The 25,823-nt window shown below is 43.8% G+C and overlaps 1 protein-coding gene across 11 annotated transcripts in view; it reads right to left on the bottom strand.

Annotated features, from left to right (window-relative positions):
• The window catches only part of Ubr4 (ubiquitin protein ligase E3 component n-recognin 4), a 127,178-nt gene that overhangs the window by 27,771 nt on the left and 73,584 nt on the right, over positions 1–25,823 (bottom strand). For all 11 annotated transcript variants that reach the window (XM_058571102.1, XM_058571110.1, XM_058571105.1 and 8 more), the window contains 27 exons: positions 24,321–24,417; positions 23,489–23,596; positions 22,922–23,038; positions 21,761–21,970; positions 20,345–20,494; positions 18,345–18,572; positions 17,638–17,716; positions 16,998–17,243; positions 16,186–16,354; positions 15,531–15,675; positions 14,707–14,792; positions 13,250–13,337; positions 12,796–12,989; positions 10,763–11,002; positions 10,173–10,311; positions 9,233–9,358; positions 9,006–9,134; positions 7,695–8,038; positions 6,051–6,141; positions 5,679–5,763; positions 5,379–5,506; positions 3,657–3,786; positions 3,384–3,541; positions 2,596–2,705; positions 1,990–2,131; positions 1,261–1,342; positions 834–1,007 (listed from right to left, as the gene is read on the bottom strand). In XM_058571102.1, the coding sequence (XP_058427085.1) occupies positions 834–1,007; positions 1,261–1,342; positions 1,990–2,131; positions 2,596–2,705; positions 3,384–3,541; positions 3,657–3,786; positions 5,379–5,506; positions 5,679–5,763; positions 6,051–6,141; positions 7,695–8,038; positions 9,006–9,134; positions 9,233–9,358; positions 10,173–10,311; positions 10,763–11,002; positions 12,796–12,989; positions 13,250–13,337; positions 14,707–14,792; positions 15,531–15,675; positions 16,186–16,354; positions 16,998–17,243; positions 17,638–17,716; positions 18,345–18,572; positions 20,345–20,494; positions 21,761–21,970; positions 22,922–23,038; positions 23,489–23,596; positions 24,321–24,417 (3,995 nt within the window). The remainder of the gene's footprint in view (positions 1–833; positions 1,008–1,260; positions 1,343–1,989; positions 2,132–2,595; positions 2,706–3,383; positions 3,542–3,656; positions 3,787–5,378; positions 5,507–5,678; positions 5,764–6,050; positions 6,142–7,694; positions 8,039–9,005; positions 9,135–9,232; positions 9,359–10,172; positions 10,312–10,762; positions 11,003–12,795; positions 12,990–13,249; positions 13,338–14,706; positions 14,793–15,530; positions 15,676–16,185; positions 16,355–16,997; positions 17,244–17,637; positions 17,717–18,344; positions 18,573–20,344; positions 20,495–21,760; positions 21,971–22,921; positions 23,039–23,488; positions 23,597–24,320; positions 24,418–25,823) is intronic.

Raw genomic sequence — 25,823 nt, 5'->3', positions numbered from 1 at the left:
CTATTGCCTGAAGGGGTTTGTGGCTCCAACTTTCTGCTACCCAAGACTGAACAACCTGAAACTGAGCGCTTCCTCTGAGGTAGCTCTGAAACGGCAGTGCCCTGGGATGCTTCACAGAAGCAATTATAAAACTCTTTCTGGAGAAATCCAGTTGGGATTGAATACTAAAGAATTTCCACAATAACCTGAGAACAAGGTCATAGTTAAAAAAAAAGAATCACAAAATACAACAAGTCTTAAGGTATCATACAAGAACCTGAATAATAAACAGCAGAATCAGATCCATAAAAATTTCAAATTTTAGAATTATCAGACACAAATGTGTTTAACATGCTTAAAGGCTATTAAAAGGGATGGGAGACATGAATAAAAAACAAAAGACAAAATTTAGAACTAAAAGAACTCAATGATAGATTAAACAGACTACACATAGCAAAGAAAAAATGACTAAACTGAAGAAATTATCCAAACCACAAACACACGACGAGATGAGCACCATGGAAGAGGGTGGGAAGGCAGTGCCACAGGAAGAGGGAGAACAGAGCAGAGCTGACCAAAGAGACATGGCTGAGACTTTTCTAGACTGGTTAAAAACACCAGTCTAAGAACTCCTGCCCTTTTCCTGCTTTACAGCACAACATATTAAGTCCAAATTGACAGAGCCGAGCTCTAAGAACCAGTGCTCTTAAGAGAGAGGTTTCTCTCCTTGAATACAGGGAGATGTTTGCCACTCGTTCTCTAGCTCTGTAGCGCTTGGGGACATCAGAATCATGCACTTTGCCAGTCTAGGAGGGGTGTGTGAGCCTGGGCTCCAGCCTCCCAGGAAGTGCTACCTGTGGTCATGTCCTCCAGCATCTCTAGCAGCATATCCTGTGTCTCGTCGATCAGCTTGGTCCTCTGCACCACCAGTTTCCGCAGGCACAGGTATCCATTCAGCACAGTACCCACCAAGCGACTTTTAAAGTGCCTTTTAATGGATTCCACCTCAACAAAGGAGGAGAGAAGGCCTGTGGGGAGAGGAAAATATTGCTGCAAGAGCTCTTGATGAGAATATAGGCAAGGAAGGCCTGTGTCACTGGTCACTAGTGAATGGGAGCTCACAAGTGCAAAGCCATCAATGAGGAGAAAAATGCAGAGCTTAAAACCGCACCATGGTCAACACAAGAGGGAAGAGAGTTGACTCAACACCCAGAAACTAAGTGTCAGTCCTTAAAACATACCCAGGATGCCCTAACAGAAGGGCCAGGTGGCTCTCTCTACCTGTGAGACTTTTGAGGGCATAGCCTTGCTGCAGATCAGTGCTCAGGGTGGCTTCCTCCAGAGCCAGCAAGCGGGCTATTTCCTAAACAGGATGACAAGCACAGTGTGACAGCACTGCCAATGATCCCAGTCCCCTCCACTGCCACCCCAAGGAGCTTGTAACACCAACCAAGGCACATAGGAGTTGCATCTCCTTCTTCTAAGTCTTGGGGCTCCTTTCCAAGAAGCCAAGGGCAGCTGCAGTGCTGTTAGGGCACTGCTTAAACCTGGAAGCAGCCTCAATGGCCAACAGACCATTGATACAAATACCAACAACCATGAAACAAATAATGCTAAGTCATGAAAATAATATTTTCAACAAATATTTTTCCTCAACAAAAAAGAACTCTGAGGCTGGGTGCGGTGGCACACGCCTGTAATCCCAACAGCTCAGGAGGCTGAGACAGGAGGATCGCAAGTTCAAAGCCAGCCTCAGCAATGGCGAGGCACTTAGCAACTTAGTTAAGACCCTGTCTCTGAATAAAATACAAAATAGGGCTGGGGATGTGGCTTGGTAGTTGAGTCCCCCTGAGTTCAATCCCCAGTACCAAAACACACCACTGTTTCAAATACCATCTTTATCCCCTATTGCAATTAAATGATTTAAAAGAGGGGAAAAAAAAAAAAAAGAAAAAGAAAGAACTGATGGAATTAGGGAAACGAGGGCTCCGCTGCAAGGGGGCAGAATACCTTGGTGATGAGGTTGCCCACATAGGGCAGGACTCCCCGAGCTGCCAGGTAGACTTTCCAGTGAGCTGAAGTGATGAGCTTTTGGTAGAGAGCGAGGTACTCAGCAGCACACTCCCCAGCTATGCTTAGCTCGTCCAGGTAACTGACATCAAGAGACAGGACATCGCTAGAGAAGTGCTCTGAGAGACCCAATACTCCCTCTTACACATCTTCTGCTTTGCCTCTCTTCCTCCTCCTTCTAAAGGTGGAAGAGGACATCTGAGCAACCTGGAAAGACTTCAGAGCACCTCAGGGGGTGAATGCATTCATATTTTTGGTGTTTAATGCTACAAAGATTGCATACAATAATGCATGCTAACCATTTATGTGCTCATAAGATCTTAATAAATTCTAGCTACTACTGCTGCTGCCATTACTACTACTACTACTACTAGTAGTAGTAGTACTAAAATGCAGCTTTTTACTCTGTGTTTTTTCTGTGATAGGCAAGGAGAGGGTTATACACACACATGCTTCCAAGCCCTCATCAGTGGATTCCCTTGGGAACAGGGAAACCATTCTAGATGAAATCTAGCCACCCTCTGCATCCCACCCTGAAATATATACCTAGTGAGAAGGTCGAGGACCTGCTGCTTGCGGCTGGGGATGGTGGCTAGAGCTTCCACAATGGTACAAGCTGCCTGCCGGGCAGCCTGTGTCGCCGGAGTAAAGAGGACCTGCAGGACATGAGAAAAGACCAGCTCAGAAGACGCCCTGTTTTAACATGCCCCAGCAGGGCAATCCAACCCATCCAGAAGTCCTCTGGGAAGCTCTCTAAGAAAGGGCTAAAAATTCAAGTCACCAGCTAACACAGGACCCATTGCTGCAGACTGAGAAAGATGCTGTTAAAAAGCCCCTTCTTTGTGGAAGTCTCTCTACCAAATAATTTGGAGAATATACCTAAGATGACTAAAAGAGAAAAGGTGAAGCCAGCATTTCTCTTAGCAAAACTTTGGTCATTCTTTTTGGGCATACCTGCAATTCAATTTAAACAAAGTATTTATTTTATTAATCAATGAAAAGCATATAATGACTTCAATCCTTTAAAACCTTAGCTAGGAAGAAAGGGGAAGGAAGGAAAGCAGACACAGAAAGGACAGAGGAAAGGAGCACAGTGCTGACATTTAGTCCTTTAAGCACAGAGGGGGAAACAGCACAACGAGTCTGACAAGAAAGGCAGATGAACAGTTCTGTTTTGGCCAGTCCCCCATGCTGGTGGTTCTAATTAAGAGGCTCTACCATTTGAAAGGAAACAAGAACAGCAAAGGAAAAGCAGGACAGACATGATGAGGAGAAAACACACACTGCTGAGACCAGGGCATGGAGGGCAAGGGACCCAGGAGGTGACCACTCACCTGTCGAAGCCAGTTGTTATGCCCTAGTTTGAGATCCAAGGGAGTGGTCCTCTTCCCACGGCGGCTCAGGAACTGTTTCCACCTCCACACATACTTCTCGGTCAAATAGAGATGGCGGAGCTCTGACTTGCTGGGGGATTTCCCATTGCCATCTGTCCCTGAAAGACCAAGGATTGCAGAGATAGGTGAGTATGAAGAAGTGATCGAAAAAGGGTGCCATCAGGACCAAGGCAGGAGGAAGGGGCTCTGCACATCTTGGACAGACAGTCACACCTCTGATGGGAAGACACTTCTTCCAGGCTTCATAGGATGCTTTGGGATCTCTCTTGAGCCACAGCTGAGCCTGGGCATGGATCTCGTTGCAGTATGGCTTCACTGTGGTGAGGGCCTCGACAGGGACATCCTGGAGAAAGCAAGCAGACAGAGGCGAGAGAGTTCAAGACCCTAGCTCCAATGAAATGACAGTGACCCCTAAGGAGTGACGGGCGACATACACTCTACACTGAGCTTAAGATCACTGGCTTCCACAGTGCAGAAGGTATAGCTGCCTTCCTATGGAGAGTCCTACAACCACATATACTGATCTCCATCCCAAGGCTAATCTGCAGTTTCCAGAAGCACAGACCTTCCAGGGTTCATTGCACATTTTACAGGATGTGGAAAGCCATCACTAACCAGAAAACAGCTTTGTCTACACAGATGCCCTGAAAGTCTTGGGAACGTCTAGGGAGCTGTGAAGCAAAAACCCGAACAAAAGGCAAACATCAACACTGTGCTTTGGTACTTAGGAAGTAAGTTATTCTGTGAAAATCTCCTTTTGCCTCACATGGTGGAAAAAAATGACAGTTATACTGGGGGTGAGGTTCCTCTTTCCAATCAAGGACTAATTGTATTAGCTGGGAATCAGCTCTGGGGAAATAATTTTTCATTAAAGGGAAGAAATGATGGTGCCCCAGCCCTGTATTTGCCGAGGACAGGTGGGTTAGACCAGGACAAGGGAAACACAGGAAATTGTGTGATGCCTTGCCACAACCCCTAGTGCACAGCATCACAAAGCAATCTTTTGCCATGAAGATAACCCACCACTACCACCACTCCCACTTGCTAAAGCCATGGTCCATCTGATGCAGCAGGAATCTAAAGGGCCTAAGGACCAACCCAGGGCGGGTTGGAGGCACACAGCCTCAGGCATGCCCAAGAGAAAGAATTAAGGCCTACATATTCTACAAGCTGTATAAGCAGGTCAACCTGTGGCTCAGCTATTGTTATTTTAGGATAAAAACTTAGCTTAAAGGGCTGGGGTTGTGGCTCAGAGGTAGAGCGCTCACTTGCCCATCACGTGTGAGGCACTGAGTTTGATCCTTAGCACCACATAAAAATAAAAATATTGTGTCTACCTATAACAAAAAAAATGTTTTTTTTAAAAAAAGCTTAGCTTAATTCATTCATTGAATGATTCGCTGAGCAGCTATTATATGCTAGATACCACATTAAGTACTAGAAATAAAAAATTATAGTAAGACAGTCCTTACTATAATTACTATAACTCAGATTCAAGGAACTCATTAAATCATTTATTTTATACAAACTTAAAGGTGGAGACTATTTTACAGATGGAAAACTGAGGATCATAAGTAACTTCCCCAAGGTCACAATGCTAGTAAAAAGAAGAGGTGGGATTGGAACCAAACCAATTTGGGGGCCTGGGATTCCCTCACTGCACCATGACACACGTGCACTCACAAAGGGCGGGAAAGAACACAATGCCTTCTGGGAGCTGCAAGTCTTCTGATGTGACTTCAGAAAGACATAGTCCTTCCAAGTACTGTATCCTATATGTAGGTATTTTAATGATTACTTTAAACTTCCTTTTCAAAAACCCCAACCCATCTCTGCTGAATTGAGAGGCAGCTTGGTGCCCATCCAGGTTAGGTGAGTTCAAGTAAGCAGAGGCCTCAGGCAGGGCGCAGTGCTAAGAGCCCCCCAGCCTAGTACCTTGTTCTTCTTGCTGGTTGGAGCAGGTGGTTTAATCAGCTTCTGCAAGATCCGCAGGCACATGAGGGTAATGTTCTCAACTACCACAGGAGTCTTAATGTTCACAGCCATGAGGAAAAGACTGAGTGCTAAAGATGGTCAGGAAAGATAGAGTCACAATCACAAGACACATGCCACCTGCCCCAGCAGAGGTTGCCCAAGCGTCCTCTCTCCTTCACCTCTCCTCTGTGGCCAAGACTGCACCTTGGAGTCCCTTTCCATTCCTGGAAAAGCCTTGACCCAGATGTTTCCCAAACTCACCACAGCGTAACCGGAGCTCCCAACAGCTGTCCTCCTTTGAGATGGAATCTGTTAGCAGCAGCATCTCATACTGAAGGCTACTTGCCTAGAAGGCAAGTAGGAAGAGAGATGAGTCAAGAAGGCTCTAAAGGGCAGTCCAAGCTCTGATCAGGGAGCCTAACTAATGTCTGGCTGTGGGAAGCTCCATCAGAGTAAAAACAGCACTGGAGACCCTTGTGCTATGGAGTGTGACTGGGAAGTCATTCTGGGATGTGAGCTCTCCAAGAGGGCCCTCCTTCCCTCCTTAGTCTCTACCAATGGAGCTGGAGGAGGAAAAGCCAGAACATAAAGGAATACAAGGGAAGAGTCAGAGAGGACAGCTGGCCTGCTCACCAGATCCGGATTGGCCCAGTGGCCCTTCAGGGCTGTGGAGACTTTGCCAATGATCAGGTCATTCATTTGCTGGGTGGCTTCTGGGTTGTCTCTGGGGAGGAAAAGCAATGGAGTTCTGTTATTCATCACTAGTTATGGCCCCCCGTCCACCTGAAGAGGTCCAGAGAAGATGAATGGCTAGGGCTCTATGCCCAAAATTTTCCACTTCCTTCCCAGGGCGAGACTATAGCTTTAGCCTTATAAAACCCTGCTCTGTAATAAAAAGGGACGTGTCACATTCACCTTCCCTGGGAACAGATGCTGGGTGAGGAAGAACACCAATGTCTGGGGACCACATACCAATCTGCAGGGCCCCCAGGAGCTGTCTAGTGTGTCAAGTCTCCCAAATCTAGAGTCCACTCTCCTCTGTGTGGGACACCAGACTTTCCTCTTCTTCTCCAACTGCCTCAAGTCATTTCCTACATAGCACCCACACTTCCTATCTACGTCCCTTGTAATATCTCCGTTACTACTAACATCAAGAAAAAAAAAAACTATACCATGCCACTCTCTTGCTTCCAAACACATTTTGAATAAAACCCTAAGTCCGTCGATGCCTCCTAAACTGTGGGGCCTGCTCCTTTGCAATCTCTGGCCCTCCTTCCCTCTTGAGTGCACCCTTCTCTCCCCAGCCACGCAGGCTTCTCTGTCACTGCCCATACTCCCCATACAAGCCTGCATTTCAGCCTCTGCATCAGCGGCTTCCTCACCCTGCCTCAGGAGTCCCCAACTACCCTACCCACTACAGCAAGTCCTCCTACACCTGGGCTCACCATCCCTGCTTTACTTTTCTTCACAGTCTTTACTTTCTGACATTATATTGTATCACTGTTTGTTGATTATAGCTTTCTCCGTTTAGATGTAGGCCACATGAGAGTAAGTACTTTATTTACCACTCTATCCCTAAAGCCTGGCATTCAACAGATACTCAATAAATATCTGTTAAATGAGTGAATAAATAACATAGAAGATAACATTTACTAAGCACCCAGTATGTTCCAGAACTTATGCCACACAGTGAACATAAGAACACCCAGTATGTTCCAGAACTTATGCCACACAGTGGGTCTCAGTACTAAGTGCTCCACAACATGAGTTCTTACTCACTTGACTACTGCATCTCTCCTCCACAAGCCTGTAAGGTACTCACCCACTACTACTGATAGTGCTTTTCACAGGCTCAGAGAAATTAAGAAAATTCCTCAAGGCATGTGGCACAAAGTACCATATCCAGCGCCTCATTCTTTCTGTTCCAAAGCCTAAGCTTAAGCCCCTCCTCTCCACTGTCTTCTTGCGTGTGAGTTTCTTAGTCCAAGAAAACCACAACTTTCTCACCCTCCCTTACCAACACCCAGAGAGTTTCCTCAGGACACATCACTGGAACCAACAAAGTATAAGCCAAATAAACAGTCTGCAAGGAAGCCTGGGTTTCAATGCTCTCTCTCTTTGCTCACCAACACCTGGATGTTTTCGCACATTTCCTCTGTGATAAAGTAACCCATGTGGCAGGCAGCAGTACAATTCTCTGCACCCTTTAGAGCCCCCAGAAGCACCCCAGTGATAGTAGGAATTAACAGGCCCAATAATCACGAAGCAGGGTCTAACCGAGTTAGGAGGCACATGAGCTGGCGGACTTCCTCCCGCATGGCTGCAGCCCCTCGGCGAAGATTATAATCAAAGAGTTCCCGGATAAGGCCTTGGGAGACGAGGATGTGCCTCAGGGCTGGATTGGTGGCCAGGGCCCGGAGCAGTGTGATACAATGTTCTGTGACAGCTGAGGCACAGCCGTAGCACTTGGTGGAGGAAGTGTGGCCACAGCCTAGGACAGACAAGGCGCGGTACTGGCTGGCAGTGAATGTGGGCTGCACAGAGGTCCTTGATGATTTGGTGGCTGCTTCCCTTTGCTGCAGGTCATATTCCAACAACTCTTTGCGTGAAGCAAAGACTTTCTAAGAATGAAAAGACATCAAAGAAAGAAATTGGCAACTAAATAAGGAGAAAGAGGAAGTAAATTGGAAAATTAGTTTTGCTTTGGACAAAACTTAATGTGCATGATATAATTGAAGTTTCTCAACAACCATACACCATACCCGTTATATACTTTAACCCTATTTTACAGAGGGGGAAACAAACTTACAAAGGGTGGCTTGACCAAAGCAAGGGGCAGAGTCAGAAATCAGACTCTGATCACAGGCTCTCACTTTAACTCCCAGGAAACTGTCATTTAAAGAAAGGGTTGCAAATGTAGCAAAGACAGCACACCAGCAATTTGAGGAGTAGGCAAAAATGGGTGATCTCTTCGTATAAGACTTCATTGCCTATGGCCAGTTTCCCTCTCTCAAGGACTAGTCTAGTAAATTAACAGACACATGGTCACTCTGGTCAACTGCAGCTGATGTGCCCTGACCCTCACTGTAGCCTAAATCTGGCACATCAGAAGAAGAGGGAACAGAATCCTGGCACCTATCTTTTTTTTTAAGTCAGTAACCCCTCTATCGAACAAAGAAATCAGTTGGGCACGTTGGCACATGCCTGTAATGCCAGCAACTTGAGGAGTCAGGATCTGAAGTTTAAGGCTAGTCTCAGCAACTCAGAGAGACCCTGTCTTAAAATAAAAAATAAAATGGGTTGGGGATGTGGCTCAGTGGTAAAGTTCCTCTGGATTCAATCTCCAGTACCAAAACCAAAAAACAAAGAAAAGGTAATGGCCAAGAAAACAGATAATAAACTCAGCTCTCTGACGAATGCCAGGATCTACCAGGTGAGAGGTGGTGTTTGATGTGGTCGCTCTGCTTACTTTAGCAGCTGCAAGGGCAGCACCAAGAGCTTAACTGCTGGATGACAGCAACAGACTACTCTGAAGATAGTATCAATGACACTTGGACAAGACATTTGAAAGTTATCCCCATTCCCTACCTGGATGATTTTGGAGAGTTCATCAAAAGAATTCTTACAGTCTCCACAGTATTCCTGAGCCAGTTGTAGGATATAACGATTAACGCTGGCTGAAGTGGAGCTGATGCCCCCTGCTGTCCCCGAGTCTTCCTGCAATCACAAGAGGGTGACTGTAAGACTTGTACATAGGGGCACTCTTCAGATCACGACCCAAAGACCTCTCTAAATGCTCTCCAGTTTGAGATTACCTGTGGCTTTTCTGGAGCTGCCTCGTTCACTTTGCAGAGTAGGTTCTCCAGCTGTGGCCGATGGCCCATCAGCTGATGATACACTCGATCAGCTTTGTCCAGAAGAGTGTTGATATTGGAAACAGCCTACTCAGAAAGTGACAGGAACTACGTGAATATTCAAAACACTCAACAACATGATGACTTTCCCTGAGTAATTCCAATTGCCAACCATTTACTAAAACATTTTCCATAAATCAGATGCAATGTTTTAGACATTATTTTTCACAATAATCCTAGAAGCTGGTATATTTTTCTTAATGGTAGACAACAAAAAACAATGCCGAGGACTGGAGTTGTGGCTCAATGGCAGAGCACTTGTCTTACACGTGTGAGACACTGGGTTGGTTCCTCAGCATCACATAGAGAGAGAGAGATTGATTGATAGATAAATAAATAAAGGTGTTGTGTCTACCTACAACTTAAAAAAAAAAAAAAACAATGCCGAGAAGTAATTCAGACCAGGTCACACAAGAATTAAAAGCACAGCTAGAATGGAGCCTTGAGTCCCTGGCTCCAAGCTAAAGGCTCTGCTGTTATCCTAGCAGGTCCCCCCTTTTCACTGCCCTTAACTACCCACAATGCTCAGGGAAAGCTGGCAGCCTTGGTGTGAAACAACCTATGCAACAAATGCAGGGTGTATTCTCTGCTTTCTTTCTGCCTGTCTAAATTTGGGCTCTAGTTTCAAGACCAACCAACACCTCTCTGAACTCCTAAGCAAACTATGAGATGGAGGCAACTTATGCCATTATTCGCTCCCACCTGAAAGCTGGTCCCTAAGCCCATTATTTACTGGGTTGAGGAAAACACGGGCTAAAGGAAAAGCACATTGCACAGTACCAGCTCTGCCCAAGTTCAAATCAAAGCCACTGCCCTTAGTCTAAGCCATGTGTGGCCTTACCTTCTTCCGGTCTTCTTCATTCTCAATGGGATCCACTGCACAGCAAGGTTTAGCATAGAGCATGAAGTCAAAGCGAGCATATTTACAGAAGCCACAGGCGTTGCAGAGGAAGGGATCCTTTTCATCATAGTTGATGGATCTGAAGAACCAAAGTATTTGAGTCAGTTTGAGATTACCTGTGGCTTTTCTGGAGCTGCCTCGTTCACTTTGCAGGGTGGCAGAGTTTGCATAGGTGCCTGAGGAGATGGACCATGCCACATCTATACTCTGGAAACAATTACAGGAATTACCCAAGAAACAATAACAATAGGTGAGGATGATGTACCCATCCAGGTAACAAAAATGGGCAGAACTAGAAGTAAACTCAATTCCCTTCCTGGGTCCCCACCCCTGCCATTGGATAGGCAACACACACAGACACACACCCCACTCTTCCACCTCCTTTCATTCTACTCCCAATCCATGCACCCACTGTACATACTCATAATCCTCTAAATATGGAAGGCACCAACCCTGAAGTTGATTATAACTAAAACAGATAATTACAAGGAAGGTGCTTGGCCCTGGCCTGGGGACAGTCACTGACTTACCTGCATTTGTGACACTGGTACACATTCTCTCCACAGTTGCCACAGACCCCTGGGTTGGCAGGGACAGAGGCACTACAGCGTGGGCACTGCAGGGTCTCTGTGGAGGCCTGATAGTTTTCGTAGAAGTCCGCAAACTCAATCATTAGGTTGGAGGCCACAATGGGCAAGGGCAGGTCAATCTTCACCTCTGTCTGCCCAGGGGTCAGCTGAACTTTCTTGGCTTTGTGCCAGCGAGCCGGCCTAGAAGAGACAGTGTCAGACAAAAAGAGGGCCTGAGAGTCATTTAACCCTCTATGGTGACAGTCTGGATGAGACAAAGAGAAAGACTACTCTCTATATTTTTCTAAGGCAGTTAAGTGATAGCTCTAAAATAATTGCCAGTTAATTTAAAAATTTTTTCCACTATGTTTTCTCTATAAAAAAGGACAGATAGGGACTGGGGTTGTGGCTTAGGGGTAGAGTGCTTGCCTAGCACATCCAAGACCCTGGGTTCAATCCTCAGCACCACATAATAATAAATAAAAGTATTATGTCTATCTACAACCAAAAAAATACATATTTTTTTAAATGGACAGATCATATAAATACTTTAAACTGTCACATACAACTTGAGATTCCAAGAAAATAATGAAAGACATTACTCCAAAGACATTACTCCAAAGTATGCCACACAAATGTCTCAAATAATTCCAAGGGGCACAATGGTGACTGCCACCAAGTTCCCATCACAATGACTACCTTGGAAGGATAAAGCTAGGCTACTTGAGAGCAGAGGCATATACCAGGATCTGGTTAGGGTCAAAATCAAGTGGTAAACCAAGTCATAAAGAGAACAGGCTTGTAGTAGTTTAGGGATGACTACAATAATATGATTAGAGTTACACTTTACTGAGTACTTACCACGTTAGGCAATGTTCCCAGCACTTTATATATATTAAGTCATTTAACCCTTAAAGACCTTGAAAGTGAGAACTTGTGTTCATTTTATAGTTGTGCAAATCAAAGTTTAAGTCAGTCCTCCGAAGTCACACAGCTGGGAACCAAAGCACATAATCTACCAGTAGCTGTGCTGACTCAATACAACAGAAAACCAAATCCACAGTCTCTGCAGGTGCTACCAAAATGGGCAGCAGCTGGTTTCAGGTTTCCAATGTTAACACTGCTTCTCAAAGGAAGAACAGAAAACATCCTTCACACAGAGCTCCTGGCCATGTGTTGACGGGGTGCACTCACATTATTCTGCCTTTTGGAATAATAGTTAACAATTCCATTCTCCAGCACCACAAGTCTTTTCTTTCTTGTACCAGGAATCCAACCCAGAGACCGTTCCAGCACCCTCACCACCCCCTTTTTTCATTTTGAAACAGTGTCTTGCTAAGTTGCTGAAGTTGCCCTTGAAAGCATCACAAGTCTTAATATGCAAATAGCAGCTACCTATGTTCTCTAATAGCAAGGAGTGAGACTTCAACAGACAGAACTCTTTCTTTGTGACAGTAGACATAATAACAGCCTCAGTCCTCTTTGGACCCACATGATACATGCTCTGATCCAGATGCTGGGGCCCAGGGGTTACAAAGATTCAGAGTGGGGAGACATGGAGGATAGGCACTATGCAGAAACGAGAAGAATACACTCTAGAGAAGATTCTTGAGAAACACTTCATGCTCTATGTGGAAAAGTATAGCTATCTTAATCTAAGAAGTGGCAATGTAGATGGTTTCCCATAAGACTAGAATCACTCTAGTTGAAATGGATGTGAGATGCTGGGGGCCCTTTTGACTTGCCTCTGGAGGCAGGCTGCTGAGGAACTTTCACAGGCCTCTAGGTTGTCACTGAATTGATTTAACAATAATCTATCAATATCTTCAAGAACTAATATTTTACTTTTGTCCCTCAGTCACCAGTGACTCAGCCATAAAGCCATAATGGCCCCTAGGGATGTGCTACTTTGTGCCCTTCCAGGAACCAAAGCCAACAACTGGTATTAAGCCTTACAAACCTGCTACCCCACCCCAAGCCTGCAAATCCCATACTTGTTTTTCAACTCCACGATGGCCTGCACAGTTCGGTTGTTATAATACAGGTTGATGGTCCGCACCATCTTGGTCCTCTTCAGGTCCCCAATTTTCACTGTCACTTTGCTAATGGTGTGACTGCCGATGAGCTTCACAACCTGCTGAGTGGTGGTATACCGCGTGTCCACTTTAATAGAAGAAAGCTTGATATACTAGATACAAGGGTACACAAAAACAAAGAATTAGTTCAAGGGCTAACAAGCTCCTCCTGCTTTCAACATTCATCAGCATAATCCATTCTTCACCCATGGATGAAGCTGCTACTCAGAGTAACAAATGTGGCAGGCAAGAATCTATACTGTGGGTAAACAGACACTAGAGAAGGAACATCTACACAATAACAACCAATCTCTGGAACCAGGAAACCCACCCCACTGCCACCCAGGAATAGCATGCTAACAATGTTACTTACACAAAATGGCACTTCTGGATTGTTACACACCAGGCAGGGATCACTCTCCAGGTAGTAGCCATCGAACTCCACCAAGCCAGACAAGGTGCTAAGGAAGAAACCATTTCCGCATAAGGAAAGTTCATTTTAGGAAACACTAAGCTTCACAACTGAGCTTCACAAAGAAGCACAACAAAGCCACTATCAGCCATCCCAGAGTGAGAAAATAAGGAAAGTGAGAAAATCCCAGCAGGGTTTAGAAGCTATAGGAAAAAAATTCAACCAATTGACCTTAGACACTTTCTGTTTCTCAGTTGACATTCAGTGGAATCTCAAAATGCACTAAAACTTGCCTCAAAGAAAAGACATAATTAAATTTACCTAAATAAATAAACAAAAGAATTAAGTCATTGAATTCTATGTTTCAAATAGGTAGGGCTGGGATTGTGGCTCAGTGGTAAAGCACCTGCCTAGCACGTGTAGGGCACTGGGTTCGATCCTCAGCACCACATTAAAAAAATAAAGTTATATATATTTTTTAAAAGACTGAAAGAATCAAACTATTTAATAAATTAAATTAAATAAAATAGGAAAATTTTGTGGTAAATAAATTATACCTCAAAAAAGTTGTTTAAAGAAAAAAGTTAGCTGGGTACAGTGGCACATGCCTGCAATCCCAGCAGTTTAGGAGGCTGAGACAGGAGAATCACGAGTTCAAAGCCAGCTTCAGCAACTTCGAGGCACTAAGCAATTCAGTGAGACCCTGTCTCTAAATAAAAAACAAAATAGGGCTAGGGATGTGGCTCAGTGGTTGAGTACCCCTGAGTTCAATCCCCAGTACCAAAAAAAAAAAAAAGAAGAAGAAGAAGGAAAAAAGTCACTTTGAAGCCAGGGAAATAATAATCCATCAATTTAAGCAATGTCCTTTTTAAAAAGTCTTCTTAAAATGTAAAAAGGAAACATTTTCTGTAAATTTATTTTATTTTGCTGGATGTGGGGTGGTACACACCTAGAATCCCAGTAACTTGGGAGACTAAGGCAGGAGGATCTCAAGTTCAAGGCCAGCCACAGCAATTAGTGAGACCTTGACTCAAAATAAAAAATAAAAAGGGGTGAGGGTATAGCTCGGTGATAAAGTGCACCTGGGTTCAATCCCCAGGACTAAAGAGATTAAATTCTCTTAATCTTATTTAGATTAAGCCCTTGAAACCAGAGACCTTCTGATATTACTCCTTACCACCATGTGAATTCAGAGATTATACTCTGAGTGTCTTACAGGGCCAAAGGCCTGAGCACATGGGAGAGTATCAGACTTTATCAACTAGGTGGGTTTGCTGTTCCACATAAAAAAGTAAATAAAGTTATATAAACCCCTGAGGAGTTTCTCAATTCATATGTAAGAGTCTATCAACAGGCACATAGCTATTCAAAATGTAACTATGCTTCAAACAGGCAGGAAACAAAACAAAAAAGCTCACTTGTAAATGTTGGAGTTAGGGTGGTTTGTAAGAATATGGTTTTGAGTCCGCAGGATCTCCACAGCCTTCTGTGAATATTCCTTCAACTGAAACGGGATCCAGTGGAGAAACACAGTTAAAAGTAAAGTCTTACGGAAAATAATTTTTTTTTTTTTTTTTTTTGGCTTTCTGGCCAAAGACGACCCTCCAAGTACCAGACTTCAGTCTCCATTCACAATCATACAAAGTTGGCCCTAATTCCCAACTGTTTAATTTCCTAACACTTCCTTTAGATGTTCCAAAGACTAAGTGATAGACGTTACAGAAAAGATAATTTTTATTCTTCTTTTTAAAAAAAAATTTTGAGTTGTCAATGGATCTTTATTTTTATTTATTTATATGCCGTTCTGAGAATTGAACCCAGTGCCTCATACATGCTAGGCAAGCGCTCTACCACTGAGCCACAACCGCAGCCCAGATAATTTTTATTCTTTTGGAAAGTCATGAAATGGTTATCAAATTGTAGAAACATTTTTAGGCACAAAAATGAGCTACCTGCACTGGGAGGCCATTCTCTTTCCCAAGCAACAGCACAGGGTTGCATTTCTTTCCTTACTTGACTGACTTCTTTTGGCAGAGTCAAATTCAGATTGTACTTATGTGCTAGTGCATATTATCTACATGATATACAAACTTATTTAGCACATTTAATTAAAAATACATAACTAAATATCTTCAAAAGAGATTTCACATATGAACCCCTCCTCCAATCTAGTTGGTCATAATTTTCTTAAGAGAAAAAAGAAAAATGGCAAATTAGCATCTCTGACCATATTGACTATTACCTTCTTCTCTGTCTGTGGGGTTTTCAAGGAGAAATAACCCAGTAGATCCACAAACTGGGCAGCCTTACGACCATAAGCTGGGAGTTCTGGCCAGATGGACCACATCAGATCTAGAAGGAGCTCCTGCTGAGATTTGCTGGAATTTCTGTAAATAAATGATAGCTCCTGTTATCAGGTGGCACAAAATGTTGAGGCACCTTTATTTATCACCAAGGTCCATGTATTATTTCTGTAGACATATCTACTTTCTAAAAACTATGGGTTAAGTTGGAATGGATCGGTGGCTCTTTTGACAATCAATCCTAACAAAGGTAGCACTGTCACTCAATCTTCAGTAGGCGGTCTATTCTCATCCAACCTTACTCCAAAGCCGGAAACTGAGCTTTGTTTAGCCAACAGAGTCAAGCCTGGTTGTTTTAAAAACTCTTAAACAGGTTTATGAGCAGAAAACAGTCTCTTACCTATAAAATTAGCTTAACAGCTAGAAAGCGATAGCTCAAAGAAGAAATCTTTAATGCTCAAGAGGATTCAGGCTGGTGTCAATACTGACGATTGTGACAATGAATACATGACAAAAAGCCAAGGTAGAACTACTTCATATGCACCCTGGTTCCACACTCATGCCCATTTGCCAAACCACATCTACTGGCCCTACCTGTAGATGTGAAGTGTCAGGCAGTGGGCCTGCCAGCGCACTGAGGAAGAATTAGACTCCAACAGAAAGCAACGCAGAAACTGGATCAGGGTTTCCTTATCGGCAAATTTGTTCAGCTGGTTCACCAGAGCCGTGCACAGCTGGTCCTCCTGACTGCCTGAGCTCTCACCTAGAAGATCAGGGCAGGACTGAGGACTAAAGAAGACAGGAAGAAGTCACCCAGGGGCCTAGGCCTGCACTATCAGAAGGAGAAGAGGGAATTCTTCCTATTTCTAAAAGTTTCAATTAGATGATTATAATTTGCAAAACAATTTTTAGTTTACTGGGGGACAGAAGGGATGGCCTGAATTGAGACACAAAATAATACAATGTAAACCACCTCCTTTGCTACCAATTGCTGATAACCTGTGTCAGGTCTCCAAGGATCAAGAAAAGCAGCAAGGCTTAAGGGAAGGGTCAGCCAAAAGAGCTGACCTCCACAGAGAATCCACAGAGAATTAAGCAGGATTTCACTTAACTCTGACAATCACGTAACAGGGTAGGTATTGTTACTTATTATTTCACAGGAGGGGGGGAAAAAAAAAGCTTGGCCTACTAAAAATGTTCAATGCACTTTGACCTTTCCCATTAATCACTTGGTATAGGAAGGCTTACCTTCACCATAACTGAAAATGAGATAAAAAACAGATTAGCTAGAGAGCATTTCAGAAAACCAGAATGAAGGACTTTTCAGAATTTCAGAACAAAGTACATGGTCCAAAAGGGAATTAAACACTTCACCCCAATAACCAAGATCAGAAGTTGACTCCTACCATCTTTCTCTTTCTCTTTTTCTTCTTTCTTGCTCTTTTTAGTGGAAGACTTGGACTGTGTCGTGGCTTGTCCAGAACTGGAGGCCACGGGGGCCGAGGAAGAAGCGGTACTAGAAGACCCCGTGGAGGCTGCTAGGGCAGCGAGCACTTTGCTGCCACAGAGAGCACAGGAGAGCAACTGCAGTAGCACCGGGGATACCCCCTCATCCACCAGGAAACTCACTTGGAGGAGGAAGTACAGGACAGCTGTAAGCAGAGGGGTGGTGGTCAGACACACAAGAATGGGAATACTGTGCCACACAGCCATAGCTACCCTACTCCAACCAGCTTTCTTGTCTGAGAAGACAACTGGACCCAGCCTCCACTCCTTTGAACACAGGTTTCTCCAAACTTCTCTACTCCTCTTTAGCTTCACTAACACAATCTCAGATACTCCTACTCTGTGCTCCCACAGCACCCCAAATCTTGACAATCAGTCCTTATCACTCTTAAGTTTTTACTTTCTTTTTTGCTAGGCAGTTTTGTCTCTATATCTTCTTACAGCTCCAGCATCCAGTTCAGTGCTTATTAGCACAAAGCGGCCTCAATAGACAGTTCTTGAAGGAATGAACTATCAACCACAAAAAGCAGCTTTGCTTACAGTCGTCTTTGATGCAGAATTTCTGCCAATTGATGGTTCGCTGGGCGGCAATTTCAGCACAGGCTTTCAGATGCTCCATCTGAAACGGAAACCAATCACAGGTAATGAGCAGCTCCACCAACAGCCCAAATAAGCCACACCTGCTGTCTTTAGTGACTGTTACCTAGCTTGAGACTGCAAAGTGACAATGGTCTTTTGTGTAGGGTTGCTAGTGAACCTGGGAGCAGAGCCCACAACAACTGCAGTAGTAGGAGTCTCCCTCTGTTCTGTTTCCCACCACATGGAGCGGGGCTTTGTTTTCAGGGAACCTTCAGGCTACTCATAAGGCAAAAGCAAGGTAGGCCACACTCTGAGAAACTATAATCCAGTTCACCATTTTTCTTGCTACAAACACAAAACACTAGATGAGCAAGCTAGGAGTTATTAAGATTGAAGCTATTCTTCAAAAGCAAAAGGTTCCATTTAGTCCCCTAAGTCCAAACAGTTTCTCTTCAGGCAGTAATACATCATATACCTTAACCCTCCATCACTTTACAGACCCTGAAGCCAACTACACAAGATTCAGCATGCATTCAGGTGTTACAATCTACGTGGAGCAACTCTAGCCAGGCTTAAACTCTAAATGTTTAAAAGCCCTGTACTGATCTATCCAATTACCTACTAGTCTCGTCACACACCCTTACCCTACAATTTCCCAGCCCTCGTACCAGACTGATGAGCGTGTCATACTGCAAGGCGGAGCCTGAGCTGGCTGTAACCACACTTGCCCGGAGGAATATCCCCTGCTCCTCTAGCAGCTTCTTGATCCCACGCACATGGGAGTCTAGAGTGTGCAAATCCCGGAGTTGGCGGTATTTCTCTTTTGATCCACAGATGAAGAGCAGAAGTTTGCGGACTTGGCGGCGCACAAATGGAGTCTGCTGGATCATTAGATACTTGAGGGGATAAACATGACAGGGTCAGTATCTCTGGGACTGTATCTATACAATCTTGACTCTAAAACCCTGAATATTAATGAACTGCAATTTAAAAATGGTAAGCAATCCAGCCAAGGCACAGCTGTCCAATCCACAACCCAATCCACAGGGACTGGTTCCAGGACCCCCCCACCCCCACCCCAATACCCAAGCCTACACATAGATGCTCAAGTAAAATGATATAGTATTTTTATAGAACCTATACACATCCTCCATGTATTTTAAGTAATTGTTACTTATTACATCCAATACAATGTAAATGTTTTATTTCTGCCAATTGATGGTTATATTGAATATGAAAAGATGTTATATTGTATTATTTATAATGACAAGAAAAAAATCCATAAATGTTCAGTACAGACACAATTTTTTTAAATGGACATTTTTGATGGGGCACAGTGGCACATGCCTATAATCTCAGTGCCTCAGGAGGCTGAGGCAGGAAGACTCAGAGTTCAAAGCCAGCCTCAGCAACTTAGGAAGGTCCTAAGCAACTTAGCAAGCTCTGTCTCAAAATAAAAAATAAAAGGGGCAGGGGATGGGACTCTGTGGTTAAGCACCCCTGGGTTTAATACCTGGTATCAAAAAAAACAAAACAAAACAAAATAAACATGTATTTTTGGTCCAGCTGGTTAAATGTATAGATATGTGGATAAACCAAGGGCCAACTGTATTTCCTTTCAGCCATGTCAGCCTCTGATGAACTTAAGCATCCCTTCAAGGGACCAGGAGAAAGAAAAGCACAGAAAGAAATGATTTAAAAGGAAAAAAAAGAATCACAATATTAATTTTTCTCTTCCTTCCTCAAGTACTTGAGATATTTTGCAAGGAAGCTGGCAGTTTCACGCTGCCCATAAATACCTAGAAGGAAAAAAGCATTCTGAATCACTTTTCCAGGTAAAAGAGCTAGGAAAGAGGCTGAGGTGGTGCAGCTACACAACTCAAAATGGGCGTCTGAGATTCTTCTTCCCAGAGTTGATATCAGGTTTGCCATCTGGTTAAGCTTCCGTCTCTGTAGTTCAACCCCACCCACCTTACTCCACTGTGGTGCCCAGGTCTGAATCACATCACCTGTGCTGCCCCTTTGCCAGTCAGCTCCCTCCAAGGTTCTACCAATGGGAAGCACTGGAGGGAAAGGTGGCAAGGGGCTAACTCCTCTGCAGTCCTACCGACAGCCTCACACAGGATGGCTGTCAGCTCTAAACAGCAGCTTCTTTGAGTGCTCCCTGAATCTTCACGCCACATCCCCTCAGAGCTCAGAGGGTACCAGCAGCAGTACCCAGTCCTCAAAGAGCTGCTGCTCAGATCTATGGGCTTCTCTTCTTCATTCCAGGGCTGCTGGTAGCTATCTGTATTACCATAGTGTCCCATTTATGTCTTTTTTGGTTCTCACATAGGCATTTAACCAAGACCCTACACTGAAATCTCTAAAGATAACTAGAGTGCTTCTTGTTTCTCTGACAGAGCCTGAATGAGTGAAGCTACTCATCACTGTCCATGAGGGAAGTTAAACATATACAATCAAAAACTAGTGCTGATGGCTTGCTGGGATACGCAGCTTCCACAGTCTGGCTAAATGGCAGGTTCCAGAGGGGCCAGATCATGACCTAAATGAATGGGAAGCTCCACTAGAAAAACACTGGTTGAGGGTTAGGAAGAAAACAGGCCAACAAGGTGACAGCGGGAGTGTCTGCTTCTAGACTGGCACACTGCTCGGGACCTTCACTCACCTCCGAAAGAAAGTAGAACCACGAGTGATCAAAGACAGGAGGTGGGATTCGAGAATTGGTGTCAGCAATCTTTTTGATTTGGTACGGAAGCCTTAGTACCATCTCTGTGAGAAGTTGAGTATAGGCCTCAAACACGTCAGCAGCATGGCCCTAGGAGAACATGAACATGAGAACCAGTGCTTGCCACTTTTCCACAGCCACGATCAGGAAAGGGCTAGGATTGCTCTCTAGGCATTCTACATGCTGGTTGGTAAAGGGCACTTTTCAAAGCTACAACCATTATTGATAGACAAGTTAGTTCACAAACTCAGAAAGCCCTGGGACAACTTTAATACAAAGTTACAGTGGCGACACCTCAAAGCTCTTCGATGGCCTGGCATTTCGTTCTGTGGATTGAGACACTGCATCAAGTGTACTCAGCTTACACAAAAGTTAGAGCTGGATTGGCAAAATTTTGAAAAAACAAAAAAGAACAGTTAAAGATTTTCTCTCTCTCTACAAGAGATGTATCACATTCCCTAGAACCAAAACTTTCTATTATAACATCAAATACTTCAATAAACCAAGCAGGCCAGAATCACTCAGTCAAGCTTCCTGGGTTCGTATCACACAAACACGCAGAGGTACTGAGAGATTTGAGGATGACAGGAATAATAGCTATCTTACAAACTGTGCAGTCCCAAAGGAAGGATCTTACAGAAGTCTGAGAGTATAATATGTCCCATATTCAATCCCCAGTTTCTTACTGGCTCTACACTACGCACTGGAGATAAAACCTGATAGCAGAAAAGTTTTCCAAGGATCCAATGCTTAAGGTGGGTGCTGGAGTAGGACTAGGAATTCACTAAATGGAAGAAGAAATGATCACAGGAAAAGAATTTCAGAAGGCACAACATGCACAAAATCAACATGCCACATTTAGGGAAACACAAAACCTGGCAGGGCTGCCTGCAGGGTGTCCTGTAGGTGATAAAGCTAGAGAATTAAGGAGGTGGCTAGATCCACAATGGACTTTTTGACCTAGGTTAGAACACCCGGTGGGAACTCTTCTTGGACTCTTCCATCAGAAAGCCCATGGTAACTAGCATGTTCAAGAGCTTCTTATGACAGGACAGCAGAGGGCCATCTGACATATACCAGGACATGACCCACCAGGTTGGCACTACCCTGTACACATTTCATCTTTCTCTAAGGAGCTTCATATGGAATGAGATGACTGATTTCATTTAGTTCCTCTGATTCCTATAGGCAGGAATCAGAATGCCAGGAGTGAGGAAGCAGTCATTTACTAAATTCTGCTGAGATTAAACAGCACCAGGGAACCTGGTTCCCTCTTGCAGCAGCTCATTCTAAACTCACTGAGAGTACAAAGCAGAGTGCTTAGGAGGAGAGCTGGGAGTGCTCCTTGGACCTCACCTTCACATACTGGCGGAGAAAGAACGGGCTCATATCTGGTGGGGAAGAAGTCGTATGTGGTTTCAGCAACTGGCTAGTAGCCACGGGCTCCTCATCATTCTGTTGGCTCTTCCAATACTCCAGTAGTGACTTGAGCACATGCAGGCAATAGTCCACAGCCCCTGAGCTCAGCAGGGCTGCTGCTGTGGCACTGGAGATGAGGGAAGATGACTGGAAGGGAGAAAATACACATAGAGAAAGCAAGAATGTCTTGTAAAAACTGTATAAACCAACTGAGTGCTAAGGGGTAGGAAACGCACTCTCCGCAGTCTTAAAATCAGCTGCTAAGGAAGTGAGCTCATTAGTCTCTTGCAGTAAAAGTGTCCCAACTAGCTCAAAGATTTCCCCCAACTCTTTGGAACAACCACACATAAGAGAAAATGAATACAGGTGCTCAGCCTATCCTCTCTACACACGTGCCAGAGGCCAGGGAGGTGAGGACTAGAATAACCAATCCTCCTGGAGTAAGAGGAAACAACCTCCTGGTTTTTTTTTCCTTGGGCAACAAGGAAAGAGAGAACTTTCCATACAAGTTCTTATCACAGCAACCTCACCCTCCCAGTAGGGGTGCTTCCATAGAGCCAGTTTCCAAAGAAGACGGGGGTGAGTGATCACATGCATAAAAAAGTAGGAGAAAAGCTACTGTAAATAAGACCATTAGGAGAGCCTTGCAAATCCCAGCAAACCCCACAGCCCGTAAGCTCATTAAGATTGGATGCAGTTCAGCCTCAATTTCTACCTTCTCCGCTTTGTGCTAATCTCCTTTCACCACACACACTTCGCTTTCTTTCTGCTTTATTACCATACCTTATAGCAACAGACACTAGGGGAATCCTCTTAGCCACTCTGTGCCTTGCAGAACAGGCCCTTGCTTTTCAATAATAGAACTTCCAAACCCTTTAACCCCTCCATTGGAGGAATTGTTGGCAAACACCAGAGCTTGGAAGGGATTCTGAAAAAGGTGGAGGTTCTGTTCTTGAAGAGGTAATAACTTAGACTCTTACTCCCCTCAGGTAACAATAACCTTATTCTAAAGGAGGAGTATCACTTCTGCCCTCAGCATGCACCAACTGGACAATCCTCTTACCTTTCTCCAAATTCATAAGCTAAAAGCAAAAATACCTCACATATAGATGACTTGGATCCGGATTTGGTGCGAGACATGAAGACACTAAGGAGTCGCATCACTACCAGGTGGACTTCATTCAGGGGACTGCGCTCATTCTTCTTGGAGACATCCTGCAGGGAGAAGCAGAAGCCCAGAAGCCTGCACTTACTTACAGCTTGAGGTAGCCCTCTGAATAAAAGTCCCTTATCCCATCAGCCCTAGTCTTTCTTGGGTGGAATCACAGAAAAACCAAGCTCCAGGGTCCCAGAGGGATCAAAAGCCTGCTACACTCAGAAAGCTACAGTAAGATGCAAATACCTAATTAGATGTTTTCATCTCAATGAGCTACAAAAGGTTCATGAGGGTGGGAACTTTGTCTGGTTCATCATTTGTGCTCAATATACTAAAGTATGCCTGGGCTAGTATAAGCCCTGAACCCACAGAGTCAATCAATAGAATGGGAGCTGTCAGTGAATGGTCACCCTCAGAAGCCAAGTGAAGCTCCTCCAGAGGAATGAGAACCAGAGGAAGGATCTTAGACAATTTCTGCTTCTTACTTGGTATGCTGCTCCAATTTTTACCTTTTTATCCATGCCTAGTTCAGCAATAAGCTGAGAGAGTAGGTTGTCCAGGGCACCCTTGTCTTTCTCATCTTCTCCATCCAGATCTGTAGTGAGCATTAGAATGACCTAGAAAGCAAAGAGAAAGAAAACATGAAAGCCAATTTCCTAAGGAACAGTTACTCTAAATATAGGCATCTCTAAAGAAATCCTAATCCTACTTCCTGTTGACCATAACTGTAATGCACTGAAGCGTTTCCACATTCCAAGTTTTCTAAAGTTTAAGTGTCCAGAGTCGTTAAGAGTCATATTTTTGGGGCTGGGGCTCAGTGGTAGAGCACTTGCCTGGCGCATGTAAGGCACTGGGTTCAATCCTCAGCACCACATAAAAATAAATAAATAAAATAAAGGTATTGTGTCCATCTACAACTAAATATATATATATATATATTAAAGGTTTTGAAAATGTGAACAAATTAATTGACTAACCTATATTATATCCATCCAAAGATGATTAAAATAAGGCAGTGTGCTAAGAATTGTAGAACAATTTGCCTCCAAAGAAGACAGCTAGTAGAAAAATAGCAACCAGACCACATTTTAATACTTAGAGACAACACAGACTAAGAGTCTCAAGAGTAAGCCTCTGCTCCTGGCTCAGTCCAAAACTAGAGTGATGACCTTGGGCATTTTAAAACAATTCTCTAACCCTTAGCCTTCTCATCTAAAAATGAAGGGCTGTGGCTTGTTCTCCATCCTCTGTCACCTGTGGCTTTTGGTCCTCTGGAAGACATGTTCTCTGTTTAGGACATTTCCACTGTAATGTAGTAGACCCAGGAGAAGCAAGGGATACCTGCATGTACGGGATGGCCCGGACACCTCCAACATTCCGTAGCTGGGGCAAGGTCTGCAATAATCTCTCCAACAGCATTAGACGTACCATGTGCAGCCTAAAAGAAAAAGAGAAATACAAGAAACATAAGTTAGCACACAATAGAACCAGCTGAGGATAGTTCTTTCCTCCTGCCACCAAACAAAAGGAGGAGCATTAAAAAGATGTTAAGAAATAGGAGCTGGTGGGCTGGGGATGTGGCTCAAGCGGTAGCGCCCTCGCCTGGCATGTGTGCGGCCCGGGTTCGATCCTCAGCACCACATACAAACAAAGATGTTGTGTCCGCCGAAAACTAAAAAATAAATATTAAAAAAAAAAAAGAAATAGGAGCTGGGGTGTGGCTTAGCGGTAGAGCAATAGCCTAGCGCGTGCAAGGCCCTTGGTTTGATCCACAGCACCACATAAAAATAAATAAATAAAACAAGGGTATTGTGTCCAACTACAACTAAAAAATATTTAAAAAAAGAAAGAAAGAAAAAAAAAAAGAAATGTTAAGAAATACACAGCAACATAGAAGCAGAAATCTCACTCTGTTAAAAGGGAGCAAAACTATTCTAATCTACAACTGATGGTTAAAATATATTTCCCAAACTATCAGGTTCTAGCCATTCTTAGAACCAAACCTCTGGTGGTACAGTGGCACATTTCTGCAATTCCAGCTACTTGGGGGGTTGAGGCAGAAGGACTGTAAGTTTGAGGACAGTCTGAGCAATTTAGTGAGACCCTATCTCAAAATAAAATTTTAAAAGTTTTAAAAGCTACTGATGTAACTCAGTGGTAGAGTGCTTGCCTATCATTTGCAAGGGAAGGCCATGGATTCAATTCCCAGTACCAAAACAGCAACAATGAAACAAACAAACAAACAACAAAAAGAACTAAACCTTTAATTATAGGTTTCATGGTTTCCTAACACATGCCTTTAACCTGCCTCCAGGCATTATTTTCTGGAATCTGATGTACAGGCCTGTTGCACCATAACCTGACCTTTTCTTTTTCATGTTTCCTAAGTCCTTAGGAAGGTCAATAACTGCTTTGTTCTCTCTCACATCTTCTTCCATCATTTTCCTCATGTAAAATTCAATGTCAAAACCACTCTCTTACAGACCCAGGAATTTTCTGACGTATTTAGTTGGCTTCTACCTACTAGCCTTCTTCATCTATAGATACACAGTTGGCCTTATGTACCAAGTGCCCACCTAGCTAATATTCTGACTCAAGAAAACCAATATGAAAATTTATCATTTAAGGTCCCGCTGACAAGATTGGCAGCCTCACCTAACACATGATCACAGACAGATTAAAAGTATGGTTGCACCCACTTGAATCAAAGTGTGAAATATGATACATCAAGAACTGTGTAATGTTTTGAACAACCAACAATAAAAATTAAAAAAAAAAAAACAGAAAAAAAAAAGTATGGTTGCTGAATAAATGGATTCATTTTCGTAATTAGTAAACTGTCCC

The sequence above is a fragment of the Marmota monax genome, unplaced genomic scaffold (assembly GCF_021218885.2).
Source record: "Marmota monax isolate L192 unplaced genomic scaffold, Marmota_monax_Labrador192_F-V1.1 WCK01_AAM20220418_F8-fsc00008, whole genome shotgun sequence".
Classification (NCBI taxonomy): domain Eukaryota; kingdom Metazoa; phylum Chordata; class Mammalia; order Rodentia; family Sciuridae; genus Marmota; species Marmota monax.
Note: the sequence above shows the minus strand (reverse complement) of the source record. Positions and strands in the feature narration are given on the sequence as shown.